This window comes from Lissotriton vulgaris, chromosome 9 (genome assembly GCF_964263255.1).
Source record: "Lissotriton vulgaris chromosome 9, aLisVul1.2, whole genome shotgun sequence".
Lineage (NCBI taxonomy): Eukaryota > Metazoa > Chordata > Amphibia > Caudata > Salamandridae > Lissotriton > Lissotriton vulgaris.
In genome coordinates, this window is record NC_141697.1 from 920231853 (window position 1) to 920254409 (window position 22557).

The 22557-nt window shown below is 44.5% G+C and overlaps 1 protein-coding gene across 1 annotated transcript in view; it reads left to right on the forward strand.

Moving 5' to 3' along the window:
* Window positions 1-22557, forward strand: part of BAP1 (BRCA1 associated deubiquitinase 1) — a 270726-nt gene that overhangs the window by 163959 nt on the left and 84210 nt on the right. Inside the window, exons 12-13 of the mRNA XM_086938734.1 lie at window positions 13627-13757; window positions 15265-15737. Of these exons, the coding sequence (XP_086794860.1) occupies window positions 13627-13757; window positions 15265-15737 (604 nt within the window). The remainder of the gene's footprint in view (window positions 1-13626; window positions 13758-15264; window positions 15738-22557) is intronic.

Consider the following 22557-nt stretch of genomic DNA (forward strand, 5'->3'; position numbering starts at 1 on the left):
AGGCAACATCAAGTGCATTGGGGTACTGGCTTCACAGCAAGGGGGTCTTGTAGTCTTGCTATATGCTGATGATATCACACTTCACATCTGCAACCCGCAGGAAAACCTCAACCCCATAAGTGAAAAGAGGTGCATTTTGGCGGTTATTCCGGTATGCAGATTAATTGGCCCAAGTCTGTCACATTTCCTCTCACAGAAAAAACAAAACCATTCCCTTCAGAATGCCCTCTAAAATGTGCAACTGACCTGGTGAGATACCTGGGCATTTGGCTCAGCTGGGATCCTGAGGCACTCTGGCGTGCCAACTACTCCTGTGCATGGTTGGAATGTAGACTTACGGTGTGGTCTAAGCTGTCTCTGTCCCTATCGGGACTCATAGTCATTGCAAAGATGAATGTCCTGCCTAAGTTTTTCAACCTCTTATTCAACATACTAATTCCAATTTCGGCACAGTTTTCCAATCGCTTAAAGACTGCCTTGATTACCCGGGTCTGGGCAGGTAAACAACTTTGTGTGTCGTGGGATCTCCTCAGGTGTTTTTGGGAGCACCTGACATGCTATTATATGCCTTATGTGCGCCAGACTAATTTCCACACTATTTGATCCACTCAACACCCTTCCAGCCCCACATTACTATATAGACAGACTGGGCGGCCTCTGACACGGTATTTTACGCACCCTACAGGTCACGGAGGGCGGACATAGACACCACTGAGAGTGTATGATGGACATAAGAGTGTTTGAGAAAGAGGGCAAGACTACCATGCCTCTATGCCCCCTCCATTCCCTTGGGCAACAACCCTCACATTCCACCATTGCAGGACAGGGGTGCCAGAGGGTGGGCGCGTAGCTGCAACCTCATATCTTATTTGGACTTGCACTAGGGTGACCACTTTGTTCCGCCCTTTGAGTCAACAACATTGCCGACTCCCACGTTAAGTGACCCTCTATTTTATTACCAACTCGGAGCCACCTGCTGCCCATTACATGATACGTTTCTTACTCCCCTCCCGCCACAGCGCCCTACATTAGAACACATGCTCACCACTGCCTCGCCATGTAAATGGTTTACTCTCCTTTAAAAATACTGTGCAGTCCTGTGCAGAACCCAGAGTGGCTGTGGCAGGCGTGCAGTGAGAAGCTGCTACGCCCCCCCCCCCCTTACCCAGTGGTCATTCTGTTGCAGTCAGAGGCAGTCACTTTCTCCAAACTACAGGTTACATTTAATACATTTTACAGTACTTCATCGCCTCTACTAACCCCCTTGCAGCTTTTCAAAATGGGACTCGTCAATGACTCACAATGCTTTAGATGTGCTTCACCTCAGCTGTCGTTCATGCTTCTCTCGTGGTACTGCCTGAAAGTGGCAGCCTTCTGGGTGGAGGTGTTTTTGACAATCCATACTATCACAGGACATCTACCCCCTAAACCCACATTCCTCTGTTGAACCTGCTGGGTTATGTCAAGGACGGGTCGGGTGGCGTCCACCCACTCATTGCCATGTTGCTTCTCCAGGCCAAGCGAGGGGTGGCCATGCACTAGGGTCAGAAACCTGCTCCGACTATTAAGTCATGGCTACAGGATGTAGCATACTGTCGGGAGCAACTATCTAATTTATAGGAGCTGATGCCTACATGCTCATGCCCTAAGGACGTATGGGAACCTTTTCTCTCCTTTTTGCTACAAAAGGACTCTTCCTCTTTGGAACTGAGAGATAGTCGACCAGGTGGTAATCATGGACATAAGTGTCCTCCTTTCATCACCCCAACATCATGAGTGGGACTCTGCTGTGGCATGCCTTGTTCCTGGCTGTACTCACACCTATACATGAAGAACTCTCTATGTTTTGATCCTAGGCTAGGTTCAAAGGTTGCATTCCTCTATAAGAGGGTGCAGGGGAGATCAGGTTGCCCCTAGTGGCTCTCTATGCTTCTTTTGGTTTGCTCTTTTGATTTGACATGCAGTGAATGAGACCGTAAAATGTGTAATATTCATTGTCGTGCTATGATTAATGCTGTGGTTGCCCCCCTCTTCCTGTGCTCCTCCGGTCCCTCTGTCTCCCCCTCCATCAGGCAAAGTTCTGTTTGTTGTACTGTTTCTGATATCTTAAATGCTAATAAAAAGATATTTTTATAAATAATATGGCAAAAGTAGTCAATCCAAGAGTTTGCAGGAGTAAAAGATTGAGGGAGAGAGAAGAAATACAGTTCAAGGGTTGAGTTTGAGATGGAGATGAGTTGTCAAACAGTGAAGTCTAGGATAGGGATCTCAGTAGGAGAGAAGAAACTCGGGTTGCATATCTTCAGGATATTTGTGATGGGTTGTGCGGAAAGAGCGAAAGAGAGCACCTTTAGGGCCAAGGTTTAAGTTAACAGAGTAGGGAGAGACTAGAACAGTGAGGCGCTCTTTGGAAAGGAGTAAGAGTTACTGTAGAAGGAAAAGAGACAACTAAAGAAAGCCTTTAAGTCTCAGTGCTGCAGCCAGATCTGAAATGGTGGCTGGAAATCATTGAGGAGGACATCCTCTCCAATTAAATGTTTGAATTAGGTATTCATATAGCTTTCCAATAATTTAGCAAGCAGTGGTTGTAGGAAGCTGGCTCTGTTTATACTATACCTAAGTGAGATATAGTCTGCACAGAGTCCAGTTGAACCCCAAAGGTAGGCAGAGGTAAAGTTAGAAAGCACCTCACTCTCTATTTGTGACAGTGTGGGCGAGCCGTACAGCAGTATCCAAGGACAGTGTTAAGCACTTGTTGTACACAGTCAGCAAATTAATTCACACACTCAAAGACTGAACTTCAGAGCAATTGTTTTTGTATAAAAATATTCTTTCAGTTATTGTATTTCCTAGAACCAAGCACGCCTGGCACAGGCAAGTGATAAGTACTTTGCAGTAAATATACAGTTTTTATCGCAGTTTGGATTGCAATTGTAAATGCACTTTGTTTTGACTTACAGTATTGTTTCTGAGAAATGCAATGCTTATTAAATACAGTACATATACTTTGTATAGGATGTTCAGTAAGATTACAGGTAAGTTACTTTTGGGATAACCTTTCATATACAGAGTAGTATACCTGGATACTACTCTAGGACATTTCCTGGAAACAGGTAAGTAAAATCATTTTTGTTAACTAGTACAATTTTAAAGAATTTCTTTAGGTTTTCAAACTCCACACTAAAACTTTTCCAAGAAAAACAGTCAATGTTATCCTATGGAGGAAAATAGTGTTATCGATTTTAAAATAAGTATTTGGTAGTGGGAGTTGAGGTTCTGGGGGTAGACTCAGGGGTCCCCCAGGGTCAGGGATGCACTCTTGTTACACCATCAGCTGCACTAGGGCGGCCGGGTGCAGAGTGCTGAGGCCCAATGTTATCCAATGGGGGCTAGGGGTCCTCCGGTTGTTGGCTGCTGACGAGCAGGCAGCTTGGTTGTGGGAGTCAAACTCCTAGTGTTAACCTCAGTGCAAAAGGGGATCCTGTTTAGCACAAAAGGTACACTTGCAGCGGCGCAGGAGTGGCTGGATGCAGGGTGCTGGGTGCTGGTTTGGTGTCGGGTGCCCTGTTTTCAAGGGGGATTTTCGGTTTTGGTTTTCAACTGCAGGCTCAGTCCAGGAAGACCTCTAGGAGGAACCAACAGCTGGGCAGGTAAATTGGAGGGCTTGGGGACGTAGGTGCACCTCGGGTTCTCTTCTCCAGGGCGCAGGGCGACTGGATGCAGGGGTATCTTTTAATGTCGGATTTCACCTTACCGGGCCACTGGCGGCTGGGGTGTTTCCCTGCAGAGACTGCAGGCGACGTAGGGGAGTCCTGACTGGGGCAACCATGGTGGACTCTGGAACGCTGGGGGACATCGCTGGGACTGGTGGGCCACTTTAAGTCGGACCGTAGGCGACAGGTGCAGTGGTGGTTCCAGGCTTTGGGTTTCTTTTTCCTCATCAGGCTCAGAGTCTTTCTTTGGTGTTTCTTCTGGACAGAGCTGCTGTTCACAGGAGATCCGGTCTTTGTTGAAGGCAGTCAGTCCTCCCAGGGTTTCTGGTGGTTGCCAGCTTAAGGACAAGACGATTTTTGGCGCAGGATCTCTGGAAACTGCAGACGGGCCGGTAGGGCTGGGGCCAGGTCAGTTGTTCTCTGCAGTCTCCTCTGCTGGGCGTCTTCTTACTTTCTTTTTCTTCTTAGGTTGTGGGAATCTGCTTTCTTGGTTCAAGGCTACCCCCTAAATAATGTATTTATGGGGCGTTTTAGGGGTCTCGAGGTCAGTAGCCAATGGGCCTTAGGGTGACTAACCCTTGGTGTTCTCACCCCACGTGGGGAGTGAGCACAATCCCTAATCCTGATTGGGGAGTGCAGGCCATTCGGAAAAATGGCTGGCACTGAAGAGAGGGCTTCACCTCGCCTCCCCACCTAAGGGGTGGAGTTAGCAGAGGTGGGCACACCACCTGGGCTGGCTAGTTTTTCCCGCCTGTCTTCCCGCTGAAAAGGAGGGGAGACCAGAAGGGGGCCTGCTCCTGATAGCAGGAGAGGTGGAGAGGCCGGGGGGTCGTATTACAAAGGCTGCAAGGCCTTTGAAAGTCCCCTTCCACAGATGGCTCTTCCTAGCTTGGGGGAGGTATGAACACCTCCACCCAGGAAAGGCTTTGTTTCTGGGCTCAGGGAGTGAAGGCTCCCACCCTAGGGGTTCAGAAACCAGTCTTGTGGTGGCAAGCTGGTGTGTACCAGTCAGGGAACCCACCGGAGCCTGGTTGTTTTTCAGGGGGCATCTCTAAGATGCCCTCTCTATGCATTTTTCATTAAATCCCAACTGGCATTAGTGTGGGTTTAATGTGCTGAGAAGTTTGATACAAAACTCCCCAGTTTTCAGTGTAGCCATTATGGGGCTGTGGAGTTCATAATGAAAAACTCCCAGCACCATATACTCTTAATGGCAGCACTGCACTTACAATTTTTAAGAATGGACTTAGACACTGCAGGGGCACAGGCTCATGCACCTGTATCCTCACCACTGATGTAGGGCACCCAACTAGAGGGGTGACTGATCTATGTTAGGGCAGTGGGTTATAGGCATGGCACACAGGAATGTGTGCCATGTCGACTCTTCACTCTGTTCTGCACCTAAACTCGCAGCCTGCGTGTGTGTGTGTGTGTGTGTAAAGGTGCAGGGCCTCTAAAGGTGGAACAAGAAGTGCTGCAGCCTTTAGAGGTCTTTCCTGGTCACAGTGCCCTGGGTACCTGTGGTATCATTTACCAGGGGCTGAAATGTGGCCAGAGATGCCAATTGGGTTAGTTTTGGGGAGAGAACACATGCCTGGGAATCTGGTTGGCAGAGACACAGGGCACATCAAGTCTAAGTGCATCACTAGTCTGACAAAAAGTGTGTGTGTGTGGGGGCGGGGGGGCGTACTGCAACAGAAACCCAGCTTCTCACAATGGTAAGCCAGTAATGAGTAAAAATGTGTTTAAATCGAAGGGGGCCGCTGAGGTATATTTTTTTTTTCAGGAGAGATGTGACTTAACCATATTTGGGGTGGGTATGGTTTTTGAAACCCAGGACACAGGATTGCAATCACTCATATAAGAGGAGTTTTAGATTGAGAGGTTTTCTTGAAATTGTATCAAGATATAGATTTTTGGCAAAGAGGAGTGTGAGGACTGCTGGTCCAGGGAAGGGGTTTGAGATCAATGATTTTGATTTTTGGAGTTCAAAGGGCACGTTTATGACGTTTCGTGCCCAGCTGAGCAGTAATGGAGGAACACATGTTGTTTGTGGAAATATCAAGAGATTTTTAAATCTATTTTGAATGGAATCATATTGAGGGCTTTATGTTAGCTCACTGCCTGTTTGGCCCTCAGAATTAATTTCGTCATCTGCAAATGATTCAATCAGTTTACTACACTTTGGTTATAAAGTGATCGAAAACCCTGCTTGTAAATAATGACATTGATAAAGGTGCCTTTTTGATGCATAGGCATCTTACAAAGGTCATTAATGAGTATGAAGGTAGAATAGGCAGAGTTGCTGAGATCTTCTAGGTGGAGGTTACAGTCACCCAGGATTGTCACCAGTGACCTAAGTGGGGTCAGTGGACTCGAGTTCTAGCACAAGGCACTGGAAGGTGGAGAAAAAAGCTGATTAACGGTGTTTCCAGCTAATGGATATTTTATGTATCACTGCAGCATCACCCCAATCTTACTTTAAAACACCAGGCGAGTTATGGAATAGTACAATAGTTATGGAATAGTCAAAGGTGGCTTACAAAAAGTCCTTAATCAGGTTTCAGTTAGCAATAGTAGATCTAGAGAGGGGAAGGATTAAGAACGCAGAGTGCAGTGTTTGAACTTATATCTTTTTGCAGAAGTTGTGAGGAGTGAAATTTGACACAGTGATCAGAGGTTTGTGGTTAGCATATTTTTCAAATAAGTCAAATGTTCTGCCTTTCTCATTGGATACTGACTTTCCAAAGAGGGTCTGTGTGTTAAGACAACATGAATGGGGCAGGTTGACAGTTGAGGAGCTTTCTCTTTTGGATTTCTAGGTGGACATTGGAGAAGGATTGTAGCCTATTCAATAGGGAGCGTCTGAAAGTTTTTAGGATCTTGTAAAAAACACAACAGAATGAATATAGTCATAGAGTCGGACTCAAAGGATATTTGGAAAGAGTGCTAAAGTTGTTCTATGGTGGCTGTTCCATTCAGTGGAGCGAATGGTTACACTTTTTAAGGGATAGGTAACCAATGTTTGGTAAGATAAATGCAGAGATGACTAGGTCTAGGTGGTTTGATGATGGCAGGGAGACGATGCTTCTGATCAGAGTATAGTGAGTAGAGAAAGTTGGGGAGAAGGGTATTGGCAGCAATGTAGGTGTTGGTGTAGTCAAGTCAAACGATCTTTATTCGGAATAAAAAACATCCATAAAAGTACAAACAAAAAACATTTTAAAAACATTCAATTCAATAGTTACAATTGGAGAATAGTCCGAGGACAAACGAGCACAATCAAAATCAGAATCCATTTACAATTTCACAACTATACCAGATGTGTCCCTTCCTAATGATGGATTTTTAAGTTTTTTAAAAGAAGAGAATATCTTACAGTATTATTTAAAAAACACTGTTTAAAAACACAATTTTAAAACCATTGTTAAAAAAGAATGGGCATCACATTGTTATAATATCTATTTACACAAAATTTTTTATAGTACAAAAAGATAAAAAGAGGTGGATTTAAAAAAAATTTTATCAAGAAAGTGCAAAATAGAAAGTGCAGTGTGCGATAATTATGCATCAATATTAAGGGTGATTCTCGATCTGACAGCAGCTTTGAGAAAACAGCTCATCCTAAAAATGACTTCATCTGATCCCAATACCTGGAAAGACCGAAGGGCCAATTTAAAATTAGTCAATCCGTTTTTCTTGCAATAGGGCATAAGATAATGTACAGTGAGTTTTTTATAAAAACCACAAAAGAACAAGAAATGCATAAGACTTTGCTTCATGTCGGGGTTACAGGGGCAGTTTAAGGTTTCGAGGTGTTTATTGTATCCCAGCGGGAAGTTCAGTAGATTAACTATACTCCCATCTCGGAAACGAAACAGTAAACCCCTTACCCATCTACCAAGATGCAAACGCAAATATCTGTACGGTGGGCCAGGTTTTTTAATGTGTGGTTCAGAGTAGGCCAAATATTTTACAACCGTGCATTTAGTCTGGTTCTTTCTGTCCCGCTCTTCACTATATAAATCATACAATGCCCTTAAAATGATGGTCTTATGGGAGCGATTTATTAGGTTTGGTGATGTGAACAGAGAAGCCAAACCCACACTTGCAAGGCACTCTTTTACTGATTTCAGCCATGGTATATGGTGTCCCCTATCACACTTTAGGCAGTCCAAAATAATTTCACGGGTCAATGTAGCAGCCGTGTTGTTCCATATCTTTATCCAGAATAATGCTGGTCTTGATCTCACAAAATCCTCTATGTAAGGAATATTTAGTTCGTTATGACATACATAGTTTGGAGAACAGATAACCCCCCCCAATACCTTACGACAAAATCTATTTTCTTCTATTTGAATAGGGGAGCAGTTGGTATATCCCCAAACCTCAGCGCCGTAAGTGCCGGTTGGCATACATTGGGTTTGATATATCTTAACCAGGGGAGTTATTACATCAGCTTGGTTGGGTTGTCTCAAGGAGGTTACACAATTAATGGCCTTGCCCAACTTATTCCTGGCATAAGAAACATGGGCATGCCACGTACCACTATTTGAAAATAGGAGCCCTAGATAGGGAAAAGTGCTGTTGCTTTTTAAAACATTTGACCCTGAAATAATCTGGGGAATTTTGTGATTTTTTGGGCCACAGCTCATGATCAATGATTTTTTAAAATTAGTTGTTAGGCCTAAATCGGCCATAAAAAGGACAAACCCTGAAATTAAAATACGCAGTGCCTTCGGAGTGCGGCCCATCAGGACCGCATCGTCTGCGTAAAGAAGGGTGGGTATAGGGGCTCCATTAATGTAGGGCACATCACTAGTTAGGGTGCTCAAAGTGCCGCTTAGCTTATTGATGTACAAAATAAACAGGAGAGGGGCCAGCACACACCCTTGTCTGACCCCCCTACCAATGCTAATATCATCAGAAACTTCACCCATTTGATTCACACGTACACAAGCTTTAAGATCACGATGTAAAAAAGCTAAAAAATTTACCAGATGGTCATCTAAACCGTATTCAAGAAGGGTAGACCAAAGCCGGGAGCGGTTAACAAAATCAAAAGCCGAGCTCAAATCCATAAAACCAAAGTATAAAGGGGATTTCTTTGCAATATTATATTTTCCCATGATCAGGTTCAGATTCAAGCATTGTTCCACCGTTCCGACACTACTGCGGAACCCAAACTGGCTAGGATGTAGGATGTTATTCTCATCAGTCCAAGTTCTTATCCTTTTAAATAAGATCCGTCCCAAAACTTTTAAGGTATTATCTATTAAGGAGATTGGGCGGTAACACCCAGGATCCAGCCTGTCGCCCTTTTTAAAGATGGGAACAATAATGCTACGTGACCATGTTTCCGGGATCTCCCCTTCGGTTAAATTGTTAAAAACATTGCATAGCAATGGGGCCCAAAAATCTGGCTCACATTTTAATTGGTCTATGGAGAGCCCATCGGATCCGGGCGCTTTATTCCCGGCGCTTTCTAAAATAGCATCAAATACCTCAGATATGGAAATAGACATTGGGTGTGGAGGGGGTAACAACAGAGGAGGATTATCTGGTGTTGCGTAGATTTTACCAAAATGTGCAACCCAGGTAGGACCAGTAATGTTACAGTTAATTTCGGTCAAATTAGAACCGATAGATCTTATTTCCTTTACCTCCTTCCAAAACCCAGTGGTATCTTTTAGGTCAGCAGATCGTGCCAGGGAATCCCAGTGGGTTTTCAGTAAATCATTTGATCTGGTGCGTAAAGCACGCTTGTACTCTGCTCTGAGCAGCTTTACCCGCAGTATGTCCCGCGGTTCAGCTTTTAAGGCAGCTCTAAGCATCCTGTTTGCTTTTGAGCATGGGGCATCAAACCATCTAGGCGTTTCCTCAGCCTTACTAGAGGCTGGTCTGGAAATTTCGCCTTTAATTATGGTGCAGAGTTCAGAGAACGCTTTAACCACGTTGATCCCATGGTCCTCTGTGGTGAGACAATCTTTGATCAAAGTTGGATATTTTTTACATACTCCTGCCAGGATTCCCTTATTGTCTACTCCCTTCCAGATTACCCTCAACTTATCTGTCGAGACTTCCAGACCCCTTGCGCCTATTTCACGTCTTGGACACTTACCCTTCGGTAATGATAAATGGATGGCAATTGGGTAATGATCACTGTGAATTTCACACACTACTTCTGCCCTTATTAATGCCTTTGCGACGGTGTGTGAAACGAAAACATAATCAATCGTTGTACCACCCCCATGTCCGATAAAGGTGGGGAATGGGGATGCATGGTTTTCCATACCTGCATGTTCCATGCAATTAACAAGTTCGCTAGTAGCAAGAAAATCTAACAGTTCTATACCTCTTTTGCATGGGGGATTTCTTGGATGTACATGTGCATTAAAATCTCCCCCTAAACATATGCCATCAAATTTCCCGTGTACCTGTCCATCCATAATTTCATTAATAAAATCAAATAAGAGAATAAAATTTGGGTTAGGTTGGGACAAAAAATCATTGTTATAGAAATTGATTAAACACAGTTTTATCCTCTGGGTATACGAGAGTGCCATGAAACTAGGACAATTTGTTTGTAGTTCGTCAATTTTAGCTTCAGCAGAAATTTTTATCCAAATGGACAATCCACCACTAGGACGACCAGCCAAAGGGACCGGGGCAGTCCTGTTGTGGCAACTATACCCCTCAAACAATAGGTCCTCAACACACCAAGTTTCTTGGAACATCAATATGTCATAACAATTGACGCAGTCCCTCCATGAAGGAATTCCCATCTTGGACTTCAGGCCCGCAATGTTCCAACTGAGAATTGTTAGGTTATTGTTTTTATTATTCCTCAAACAGGGACCCTGGTTAGTACTTGAGGCGGATTTAGGTGTAACATGCCCCTGTTGAACGCATAGTGGGCTGGGTGGAGAAATCTCCAGTGTTAACAGGGCCGCCTCTGAGGATGATTCCTCTAACTGTGCTGCCTCAAAGCACACGGGAAGTGGTTCGGTGCTTTCAGAGGGCAGTCAGTCCAATGTGTCCAGGTCCTGGAATATTCCAAACCTATTCTGTAAGGGAAAAACTGGGGGGGGGTTGCATCATCTTGTGGGGAGGACGGTAAAAATATTTTAATGGTAGTGGGGTCACCACAGTAGATGGGCCATGACGACCAGGATTGTAGTTCAACAGGAATTTTGCAGTGCCCGGGTTTCTAAAGTTAATTACAATACAGTCCCCATTGATATTTTTGTAAAGGGGACCGACCCAGGTTACTCGCCGTGTGGTTATGATTTCTTTTGAAATATCATAACCCACTCCCTTGTGCTTTGTTAACCAGTCTATACACTTATTGTGAAGTTGAACCCATGATTCTCCTTGACCTTCCTTGAGCGGTGGGATACCAGCCAGAACTAAAACATACGGACAAGCCTCAGGTGGAAGATGTAGGGCCGGGCCTTGATGTTTGATAGGCCTATTGTCCTCATGCGTGATCTTTTTGTCGTGCTGGCTGGGGTTAACAGGACCCTTCTGTGCTAAGGTGGTGTGCTTCGCTGCATTACTCTTTTTAGTAAGATTAATTGATGATCCGCTTACATCGTTAGCGGAGACAGAGGATTTGGACGAAGTGACATGTCCATGTGTAGGATTACATGGGGGTAAGGGGGTGTTGGTTTGACAATCAGACGGATTACTACCTGTTATGCCCTTACTTTTAGTCACCTTAGGTGTAGCAGTCTGTGCTGGATTAGTAATGGCTTGTTGTTCCACTGTCCTGATGTTGCCATGGTCACCTGTAGTGGGGACACGGGTAGTGGATTCAAGGTCTTTTAGCAGACGTTCTACTCTCATTTTGTCCAAGTTCGCTATACCTTTTCTCTTTGCATCCTCGTTTTTAATTATATTCTCCAATTTATCAAGTCTTTTAAAAATATTATTAAATTGTTTGATCATTTGACCTTCCAAATTTTTAAAAATTGTATCTGCAATAGTCTCAATAAGGTTCCCCTCTGACTTGGAATAGTGACTGGATTTGTCAGTTCCGTGGGGGGACTCAGTCTGGGTGGAAATAGATATATAATTTGACCCCTCGTTATTTATAACGACCACGTCACCCAGATGCGGTTGATCCTGTATGGGTACTATATGTTGGACCAACTTCTGTCTCTTCCCCTTATTCCACATACTTTGTGGGGTTGGTTGGTTAACAGTCCTTAGTGGCTGCTTCCGTTTGTTGTGGGTTATTTTAGCAGGGCCCCTCTTTCTCTTGGCTGCAACTTTATCAGATACCTTGTTAGCAGCCTCTGTAGATGTTATTACTGGGGCATGGCCAAGAGTCACTTCTGGTGCTATGTACGTGACAGTGTCATCATCGTCTAAGACAATTGGTACTTCAACAACGGGATGTGAGGGTTTTACAACAATTATTTCAGGATTTATATGGGTATTGCCATTGCCATTGAGACTGCTGGTGGCATGTAGTTGGTTAATGCTCATTGGACCCATTGAAAATCTCCTTTCAGTCTCAACAATCTCGTTGAATGCAGTGTCTATCAATGCCTCAAACGATGTTAGCAGTGTTACAGGGGACTCTGCGTCCTGGGTAAGGATGTCAACATTATTACTTGTAGCGGTACAATCAGCCATTGTAGACAACCTATTGGAAGACTAACCTTATTGAGAAATGTTGGTGGGGTGGCCCGCCCGACCACTGTTGACCTCAGAGGGCCTCAGAGGGCCCGCCCTTTGCCCGGGCTTCGCCCCGGGCGTCCCGCTCGCGTCCCGCGGAGCGGACCTCTGCTCCGGTTTAAGCGCCTCCGGGCGCTGGTGTGAGGTCACTGATGCGCGCCGCCGCTGAGGCTTCCGGGAACTGTGGTCCCGGGGCGGCGGCGCGATGGAATGCCTTGTTTGACTCTCTGGCGGTGGAAACGGCGTCCGTGGACCCCCTCGCTGCTTTCAGGTAGGTTCTGGCGTGGTCCCCAAGCTCCGCCGACCTCTGCTCCGGTTTAAGCGCCTCCGGGCGCTGGTGTGAGGTCACTGATGCGCGCCGCCGCTGAGGCTTCCGGGAACTGTGGTCCCGGGGCGGCGGCGCGATGGAATGCCTTGTTTGACTCTCTGGCGGTGGAAACGGCGTCCGTGGACCCCCTCGCTGCTTTCAGGTAGGTTCTGGCGTGGTGTTGGTGTAAAAGAGCTGCTGAGAGAATGGGTGGGAGAGATGTAGGACTCAGAACGAAAATGAGAAACAAAAGTGTGGGTGGAGGAGTAGAAAATGATGGGTAGAAAATGTAGGCAGAGGTGAGGGTCATTGAGTAGTGAAGGAGTTGAATGACTTTGGTGACAAAGTAGGATGATGACGAGTAGATGGAGTGGAGATGGAATAAGAGAAGTGGATGGATAGATGATATAGAAGGCGAGAAAGTGTATTTGGGAGATGGCTGAGGCTGGAGCAGCTGGGGAGAGGATAAGAGTGGGTATGGTCTGAAAGGTATTCCGAAGCATGTGGAAATGAATGCCAAAATAAGAAATGGTTATATCCTAAGACTTGCACCATTGTTTTACCAGTATTGAAAAACAAAAGGTCTGCCATGAAATGGGCACTTGGGGTACTAGTGAACTTTTGGCCATAAGTAATTTTACAGTTAGATGAGACTTGGAAGAAGCTGGTGAAATCTTTAGAATAATTTAAAACCATTTTAAGCTAGTAAGAACTGTATTGATGCGCAATTAGGGTATTGGTATAATTCTCTCAAGGTTCTTTTTTTTTTTTTAATGAACTGCACTTTTATCCAGCTAAGACGGTGCTGCCGCAAATCATTCAGGGCTTGTAACCAGCATTCTTGTTCGCCTTCCGTCAAAATGTTTTGCTATTTTATTTGACCCAGTAGTCACCAGCTAAAATCAAGTTTGGTTTTGGCAGGAAGAGGAAGACCTTGCAGCAGGAGTGGGCCGGTCTAGGGTTTCTCTATCCACACAGCAATACTCAGATGATGAGGATGATTACGATGATGAAGATGACGACAATGTTCATAACCCCAGTTCCACTATGAGGTAAAATCTCCAACAAAATTGGTTAACAATTATTTGGTTCTTGTGACCTAAATATTGAGTCTGGTTACTTGGCCATATGATCCTCTATGACTATGTAATTGGGTAAGAATGTGAACTCAGGAAAATAAATGGTGTTTACTAAATTGCTTCTTGTTTTTATAATGCTACCCCCCTATGGTAAATGTGTGTATATTGTTAGTTTCCTAGAAGCCCCATGATGAGGTAGTCTTAATAAATGTTTTTCAATTGGTTTTTGTGCGTCTGCAAAGCTTAGATGAATGTTTCATTCTTTAAAACTTCACTGATAAGAAAAACATTGCATAATAGTCTTCTTGAATTTAAAGCTTAGCCTGAGTTGGTGTAACTAACTTAAATGTTAAAGTAAAAGGTTGACTGGAGAGTTTTCTTTCAATATTGAATGTACTCTAGGCCCACATGTTCTCCTTTCATTCTGGTACTGGGTCTGTCTAAAAAAACTCTAGTTTTGCAGTTCTGTTAATCAACCCAGACATTTTCAAACGTTTCTTTCCCTAAACAGAGCAGTCTTGGTTAGCCACAATCCTGCTCTACTATTCTCCCATGTCTGTACACCACACTCCTGACCTGCTGCAGACAGAACTATTCCAGAATCAAGACTTTGGTTTATATCTTCCTGTGGACAGCAGACTAAAACTGCATTTTGTAATTCCCTTGCAGTGTCATGATTCATTGAAGTCTGCACTGGTAGTGCTGCGCTTTCTGTGGTGGGGTTGTGGAGATGTCTATATGGGTCCCACTTAAAGATGTAAAAAAAAGTGATGGTTGAAATGCTTGATTTAATCTCAACTGCTGCCCACTGTGCCACCTTAGGCCTGGAGCAACCCTATGCAAACCAACCTAGCTCCTTCCCCAATATGAAATGCCAGGCCAAGAGTGATAATCATATTGTTAATCTGTTTCTGTAATGGCACAAATGATCTAAATATCAGTGTACTCGAATACAACCCAGAGTAATTACCAGTGGTTTAAGATTAGTTCAGGCGTTCAATCTGTTATTTTTTGTGCTGTGCAAAAGCGAGTCTTCCTAAATTGGAAAGGGTAGACCTAAATTTGCATGGTAAACGTCAAGCTGTGCCTCACTGTGCCTCACTGATATGACCAAACAAGGCCATACCATTCTGATATTGTTTGTGTCCACATTCAGAACTTCCTGGTGTTGCAGTTCTGTCTAGGCTGTCACTTTTGAGGCATAGCCAAGCTAATTTGGATATTGTTCGCCTCTGGCTGTAATGGCACAGATGAGCTAAAGAAAGCTGGGCAGGAATATAGCCCAGGTTAAACACCCTTGGCTGAAAATTAATTCAAGCATTTCAGTCATCGCTTTTATTTGCAGTCCATAACTTCCCTAATTTGGTTTTTAGACAAACTTGCTGTTATTTACCTATGATAATGTAGGGAGCAGAGCGTGCTCTCATTTATGATCTTTGCTCGTGTGTAACCTAACTGAAACCCACATTCTCTTAAACAGGTATAAGAAGAGGACTTTGGGGAAGCAGAACCTTCTGACTGGAGCTGAGAGTGGCAAGCACTCTGTTCTTCTACCTAACACAATTACTATGTTGGCTGAAAAACTCAAAGAGACTCAGAAGGACTTATCCATCCCTCTGTGTATCAAAACAGGGGTTGGGACCACTACTGTGGTTACCCCTGCTCATTCCCACCCTTCCCCAACACCAAGCAATGAAAGCACGGACACAGCCTCTGAGATTGGCAGTGCTTTCAACTCCCCATTACGGTCCCCCATTAGGTCAGCTAACCCAACCCGTCCATCCAGCCCAGTAGCTTCACACATTTCCAAAGTGCTGTTTGGTGAAGAGGAGAGCCTTCTACGTGTGGACTGTATGCGATCCAACAGAGCTGTCCGAGATCTTGGACCTCTCATCAGTCTAGGCACGCTGCACTTATCAGAAGAAGGAGTCCTATACCCTCAAGCGGCCACAGGTTGGTGCACTGTTTGTAGGGGAGTGTAATAAAGTAGGCTGTGCTAATACTCAAATCTGTAACCATTGACTGTAATGATCAACCGTAATGTTTGCTGCACTGAAATAAGATCAAAAGAATTCAGAGTGATTTTCTTTCAAATATATATTTTTGAATGCCTTGTAGTACTCATAAGAGTTGAATGGAACAAGACTTTGGAAAACAGAATCCTCCCTACCTATAGCCCAGACAGTAGTAGTATAAACCCCTGAGAGCTGTCACCTGACATCAAGTTGAACTAGTTTGTTTAACACATAATACATTAGTTTGTTTTTAATTATTCATGCCTTTATTCTGTTTTGGAAGTTGGTATTTAAATTTGTTTTCAAGACTACACTTTGTTTTTCAAGTTTTTACTGAGTATCTCTCCTTTGGTTGCCCATCTGTCCGTCCGCTTTGTGAATGCTGAAGCACATAGATACCTTCTCTTGGATCCTGGTGTGCTAAAGAAATACCTACTGTATGATAGGGAATAAAGGAGATTCTGTCTTTACTAATTGCACCACAAGTTTTTAAACCACAGTACTGGAAGTGAAGGTTCTGGGCAAGTACCTGTAGCAGAAAATTCCAGAGCCATGATTTCTGAACAGTGTTTTATAACTGTAAGAATTCAAGTACTTTGACACTCGTATTATTGGAGCGATCAGTGTAGGAAAGTGCCCCTTTTTGGCTTGGTCACCCCTACATTTCACCTGGTAGATGATGTGATTTCGACTGAAAGTGCACTGGGTTCCTGCAAACAAGGCCCCCCAGTGCCAGATCTCTTTCCCCAAACTGTACAACTGTGTCCCCAATTGACAATACCTTTGGCACTCTGTAACTCCCTAGTAAATGGTTACCCTGGTCCCTAGGGCCTGACATACTAAAGAAGGTCCCCAAGGGCTGCAGCACAAATTGTGCCACCCTGAGGGATGCCTCACTAAACTCGTGCAGGGCTGACATCGCAGGCTGCGTGTTTTGGTGCAGACAAAAGTGAAAACAAAACAAGACGCACATCCCTGTTGCCAGGTCCCCTAACACTGCATATAATATTTGTAAGTTACTCCTACAGCAGGCCTACCAGGCAGGGTGCCGTTATATTACATGTGAGGACATATCTGCATGAGCAAAAATGCCTCTATGCTGGGCAATTCCATTGATGCCAGTACAAGTGATCAGGGAAGCCATTTTAACCCATGTGCTGTACACTGGTGAAAACAAGTTCCACAGCTACATGGTAACTTCACTGAAAATTTAGATGTTTTGTATCCATCATCCCCTTTGGTTTTTCGATGTTTTGTATCAAACATCACATATTCACAAACCCACCCTGATTCCAATAATCGATTTGTGAATACATGCACATAGAGGGCACCTTAGAGGTGCTCCCTGAACCCCTACCAGCCTCTGGTGCGTTGGTTGACTGGTCTCTGCCGGCCTGCCACTGAGACAGATTTCTGATCTCCCTGGGTGACGGCCTCTGCTCTCAGGAGTTCAGAAGCAAAGCCGGCAATGGGAAGAGGGTGTTCACATCCCCCTCCCTCAGGATGGCCTGCTGATTAGCATTCCAAGGCAGGGGAACTACAATGAAGCCACCACCTTTGAAATGTGAATCTGGCTTCCCTCACAGGAGAAAAGCCAACCCTGTAGGAAGATGGCTCTGTATATATTATACCAAAGTAAGGTATATTGTGCACAGAGTCTAGTGGATCCCCAAAGGTATAGCAGAGGCTAAAGTAGATAATACCTTACTCTCTTTTGTTTTAGTGTGGTTGAGTAGTTTGGCTTATTAGATAGTGTTAAGCATTTGTTGTACACTCTCAGGCAAGAAAGTATGCCACACACTCAAAGACTGAATCCAGACCAGTTGTTTGTATAAAAAGATTTTTTATTTCTAGAACCAAGGGTTACTTAGTAGCAGGTAAGTTGTACTTTTCATACAATGTTACTTTTCTAAATACAGTGAGCACTGGTTTTGTTGGAAGTCAGATTGCTTTTGCAGTTGATAAAACTGTTTGTAAGCTGTTAAAAACTTGAAATTACTTTCAGATTACTCTGTAGTTACTTTTCTAGTTTGGCATGAAACAAACTACTAACACAGTTTAAGCAATTCAGGACATCAGTAAACAGTATCTCTTTTTTAAAGGCACTAAGTTACTTTTGTTGCAGTTTAAAACTGTTCTACACTTTAAAAGATTTTTCATCGAAAACCCACCATACAATCGTATAGAGAAAAACAAAGTGTTAGGTTTACAGGTAAGTAAACGGGTTTGGATAAGGAGTTCGGGGGGGTGGGTTGGGAGATTGTTGTACAAAGGTCCAGGTTGCCACTCAAGGGGCACCGCCAGTGGCACTAGGGTGGGGTGCCAATGTTAGCCAGTTGGGCAGGGGGCTGCTCAGTTGGGGCTGCTCACTGGCAGGCCGCTCGGTCTTGGGAGTCAAGCTCCTGGGATGAAGGTAAGGGCAACAAGCATTTACAATGCAATGGTTTTGCCTTTGTTAAAGTTAGAGCTATTGGCATTGCTCTTGACATTATTTTTATTTATGTTTTTTTTTAACATAAATAAATGGCATTGTCATTTACAATAGCAGGGCACAGGGAAGGGGGGGCGAGGAGAGACGACGGAGAGCTGCGGGCTCAGGGAAGGGGGGGCGAGGAGAGACGAAGGAGAGCTGCGGGCTGTTGTTGTAATGCTTGCATGGATGAGTTGGTGGATGCATGGATGGGTGCATGCATGGATGGGTGTATGGATGGGTGTATGGATAGATGCATGGATGGGTGGATGGATAGATGCATATATACAGCCAATCCCTCAACAATTTATGCAATCCACCAACCCATCCAACCAACAACCCATCCATGCATCCACCCATACATCCATGCATCATGCATACATCCATCCATCATGCATCCATCCACCCACCCACTGCGTCCCACTCCGACCCCTCTAAATATAACTCATTTTTTCAGTATATAGAGATGACTGTATTCACTAGTATATGCAGTAGACCTTTCTACTCTAACATTCCTATGTGACTCTTGCAGTACATCTATTCATATCCCTTCCATATGTATATAGAAATATGACGAGAATCAACAGTCTCTTCTTTGTGTGACTACATCTAGTACATTTCAATTGTTTTCCTGTTTGTATCTTTTACTTAACGCATGTAAATCAAAGTCCTTAGGTTTGGCAACTGGTTCTTATGTAAAGCGCTCTGACACCTTCGGGTAAAGTTCGCGCTACATAAAATCACATTAAATAAAACTTTACCCCACAAATCCAACCATCCATTTGTGCCTAGGCTTACATTTGTGCCTAGGCTTACATTTTACGGCCTCGAAGCACACAGAGAAGGGACAGTTTACTAAGTCGAGGCTTTGTAGGGTGCATGGCAGGGGACAGTTTTAGGCGCCAAGGGAGGGTAGGGAGCAGAGTCAGAGTACTTCACGGAGGTAGGGGCAGTTTTTTATGGTTCAGGGCAGGGGGCTGCGGTACTTTTTGGAGCATGGCCTTATTTTAAAGGGCTCAGTTCAGGTGGAGGAACGGCACAAAACACCAGGCAGACAGAGGGCAGAAGGACACAGAAACGAGGGGAAACAGTTCCATGGACTACAAGTCCATGAAATCAAAGCAAATACCAAGAATGTATAAGGCCATTCCTGCTTGTAAACAGAGAAACTAAAAGCACTGGGGGTGCGGGGTGCCCAAAACTGAAATATCATGCAAAAGAAAGAAAACGCAAAACGAAGAACGCAAACAAATAAGGCCGGTAGGTTCTTTTGCGATTAAACGCTCATCAAATTCAAGGTTTACAACGATACATAAATTCAAATAAACACGGTACTCTGTGGGTAAAATCTTTCACAAAATTATACTTTAAAAACTCAATGCCCTGCTCACTTGAAATTCCAAAACTGAAATAATTGCAGTCTCCTAAAACCAATCACTTTGTAATACATCGACAGTAGTGCTATAAACCTACCATGATTCAGCAAACAGCACGATTTAAACCAGAAAAAGCTAGCTTCCCTTCGAGTGAACTCTGCGCCCTGGCACTCCTATAAATACCACTTTCCTATTCCACCACCTCACCTGTGGAGGAGGGCGGGCTTCGAATTTTAAAGCCGCAGGACATTGCAAAAGGCGTCTTTCACAAGAAATCATCAATTTCTTTACTTATTTATCTGTATGATCATATACATTTGTATGAAACTCGTATTCAGTTTCTATTTCATGAACAGTGACATGTCGCTCATATCAGGCGTGATCACTTTCCCCAGCCCGGCCCTTTTACTTGCATTCTGATAAGTGCAGTCCTGCAGCTACATTTACAGGAAAATTACAAGTACCAGAATGCAAAGGAAAAAAAAACTACTAGTAAGTGACCCACCTTAGCTTGAGATTACGTGAGATCTCTAGAGTAATTGGTTCAGGAAGTACAGGTGAACGCCAAGACTCCTCACTGGTATCATTATGTCCTGCTAACGTGCACGTGGCATCTGTCAGCAAGATTGCTCACTCTAGACATAAAGCGGCACTCTGTAGTTCTTAACTTTATTACACTAATTCGCATATCTGCCTAGAAGTTACACGAGGTGTGACATAGCAAGCCAGTCCTGGATGCTAGCCAACATCAGGTTGCATTCTGGGACTTAAAGTTTCTTTGGTACCGTTGTAAACGTGGATTTAACAATCCCAAAATGCAAAGTGTCAGAAGCAAAACATCACGTCTTACTGCAAGTGTATATGATGGTATACTTCGACTTTATAGCTACAACTAATGCATTCTGGGAGTTGCAATCGTGGTTCTCTTCAGCAGGCGGGAACGGGCACCGGGAGAGGCTGCAGAGCAGCACCGCCAACACCCAGAGATGCAGGCCGGGCCACGGGATTGCCAGCAGCCGCCGCTGCCCCCAGGACAGAACCACATCGCTGCCGGCGGCTGAGATCCCCGGGGCTCCTGTACTCCCGAGCCTCCTGCACGCACGTGTCCTCCCACCGGACATGGCAGAGTGAGCTCCGCTCCGAGGGGAGCCGACCCTCGCTGCCCCTCCGAGAGGTCCAAAGGGGAGAACTCTCCGACCGCCTCCAAGACAAACGGACAAGTACAACCACGCCCAGGGAAGAAAACGCGGGAACGCCCCCAAATCTGGTCCGGCCTTGACGGACAGATCCGGCTTCCAATGGCTAGCCTCCATTTATGGAGCTAGCCAATGGGAGCCGGGGGACGTTCCTATATCCCATATTGTAATCATTAGATTTCGTCTGCGCGAACTGCTTGCGCAGTAACGCCAGGCAAAACCTAAAAAGAGCCCCATGTTAGCTGCAAGTCCACCCCACCAGCGGTAGCCAGTTTCCCAGGAGGTGTTGGGAGCCCAATGCCTTCCTGTGGAGGATTAACTATAAACCAAAAGCAGTACCAATATTGCCACACTACTTGAATTTTGGATCTCAGGTGATCACTCGAATCACTGACTGAAACAGTAATTCTCAGGAAATATTTTATCCGGAATGAATCAAAAAAGTTTTATTTTTTGTCACAAATATCAAATCAATGAGCAATTTTTTTCATTTGGATGCAAACAACACTTGTTTAGTTCCACATGACATATCAAAGAACATAAATTCGACAAACAAAAAGACAATGATTTTTCACAACAAATTCTCAACTTGCATTCGACATTCATACAAAACACATTGATATCTACATACATATAACCATTATATACAAATATTTACAACATCACAATTAGGAAAATATAGCATTGGAAATCAGCAAATAAAGAGTTTTGATATGCTTGAGAGTCAATCGAGAATTCCTAATGCTGGGTAGAGGAGGACCTCCTCTACCCAGCATTAGGAATTCTCGATTTCTCGAATCTCGATTTTTGATTCATTCCGGATAAAATATTTCCTGAGAATTACTGTTTCAGTCAGTGATTCGAGTGATCACCTGAGATCCAAAATTCAAGTAGTGTGGCAATATTGGTACTGCTTTTGGTTTATAGTTAGTTTCTGGTGAGGCTTGTCCTTATTGCCAGTGAGCCCAGACCCTGTTTTGGTATTGGTTCCTGTGGAGGATGTCAGTCGCGGAACAGGACTGCAGGCTTGAGCTGGAGCCAGAAGACTGGATGAAGGGAACTAACAACTGTAGGATGAAATTGAGTTGCTGGACAACAGGACACCGTTGGTCGGTCACTTCAGGAATGGGGAGAGGGGGGAGGGTGTCTGCGTGTGCAGGAATGTCTTTGGTTGGTCGTTTTTCGGGGGGCAACTCTAAGATGCCCCCTGGGTGCATTTTTCATTAAATCCCACACAGGCATCAGTGTTGGTTTAATGTGCTGGGCAGTATGATACCAAACTTCCCAGACTTCAGTAAAGCCATCCTGGAGCTGTGGAGTTCATGTTGACAAAAAACCCAGCCCATGCACTCCAGATGACTTCACTGCACTTACAAAGTCTGTGAGTGGCACAGACCGTGTTGGGGGCATTCTGCTCTTGCATCATGGCAAGACAAGGCATCATGGCTCTTGTCCTCTCCCGCTTGGATTTCTCAAATTCCCTCTATCACGGTCTGCCCAAGGCCCTCCTTTTTAGGCTGCAGATCGTCCAGAACCAAGCGGCGAGATTGGCCTTCGGGATCCCGAAATGGCAATCCGCTAAACCTCTCCTTACCAACTTGCATTGGCTTCCTGTCACCTCGAGGGTAGCCTTTAAGATCGGCTGCCTTGCCTTCAAATCTCTAACTGGTCCCTGCCCCGCATTCCTGAAATCCCTTATCAGTCCCTATTGTCCCT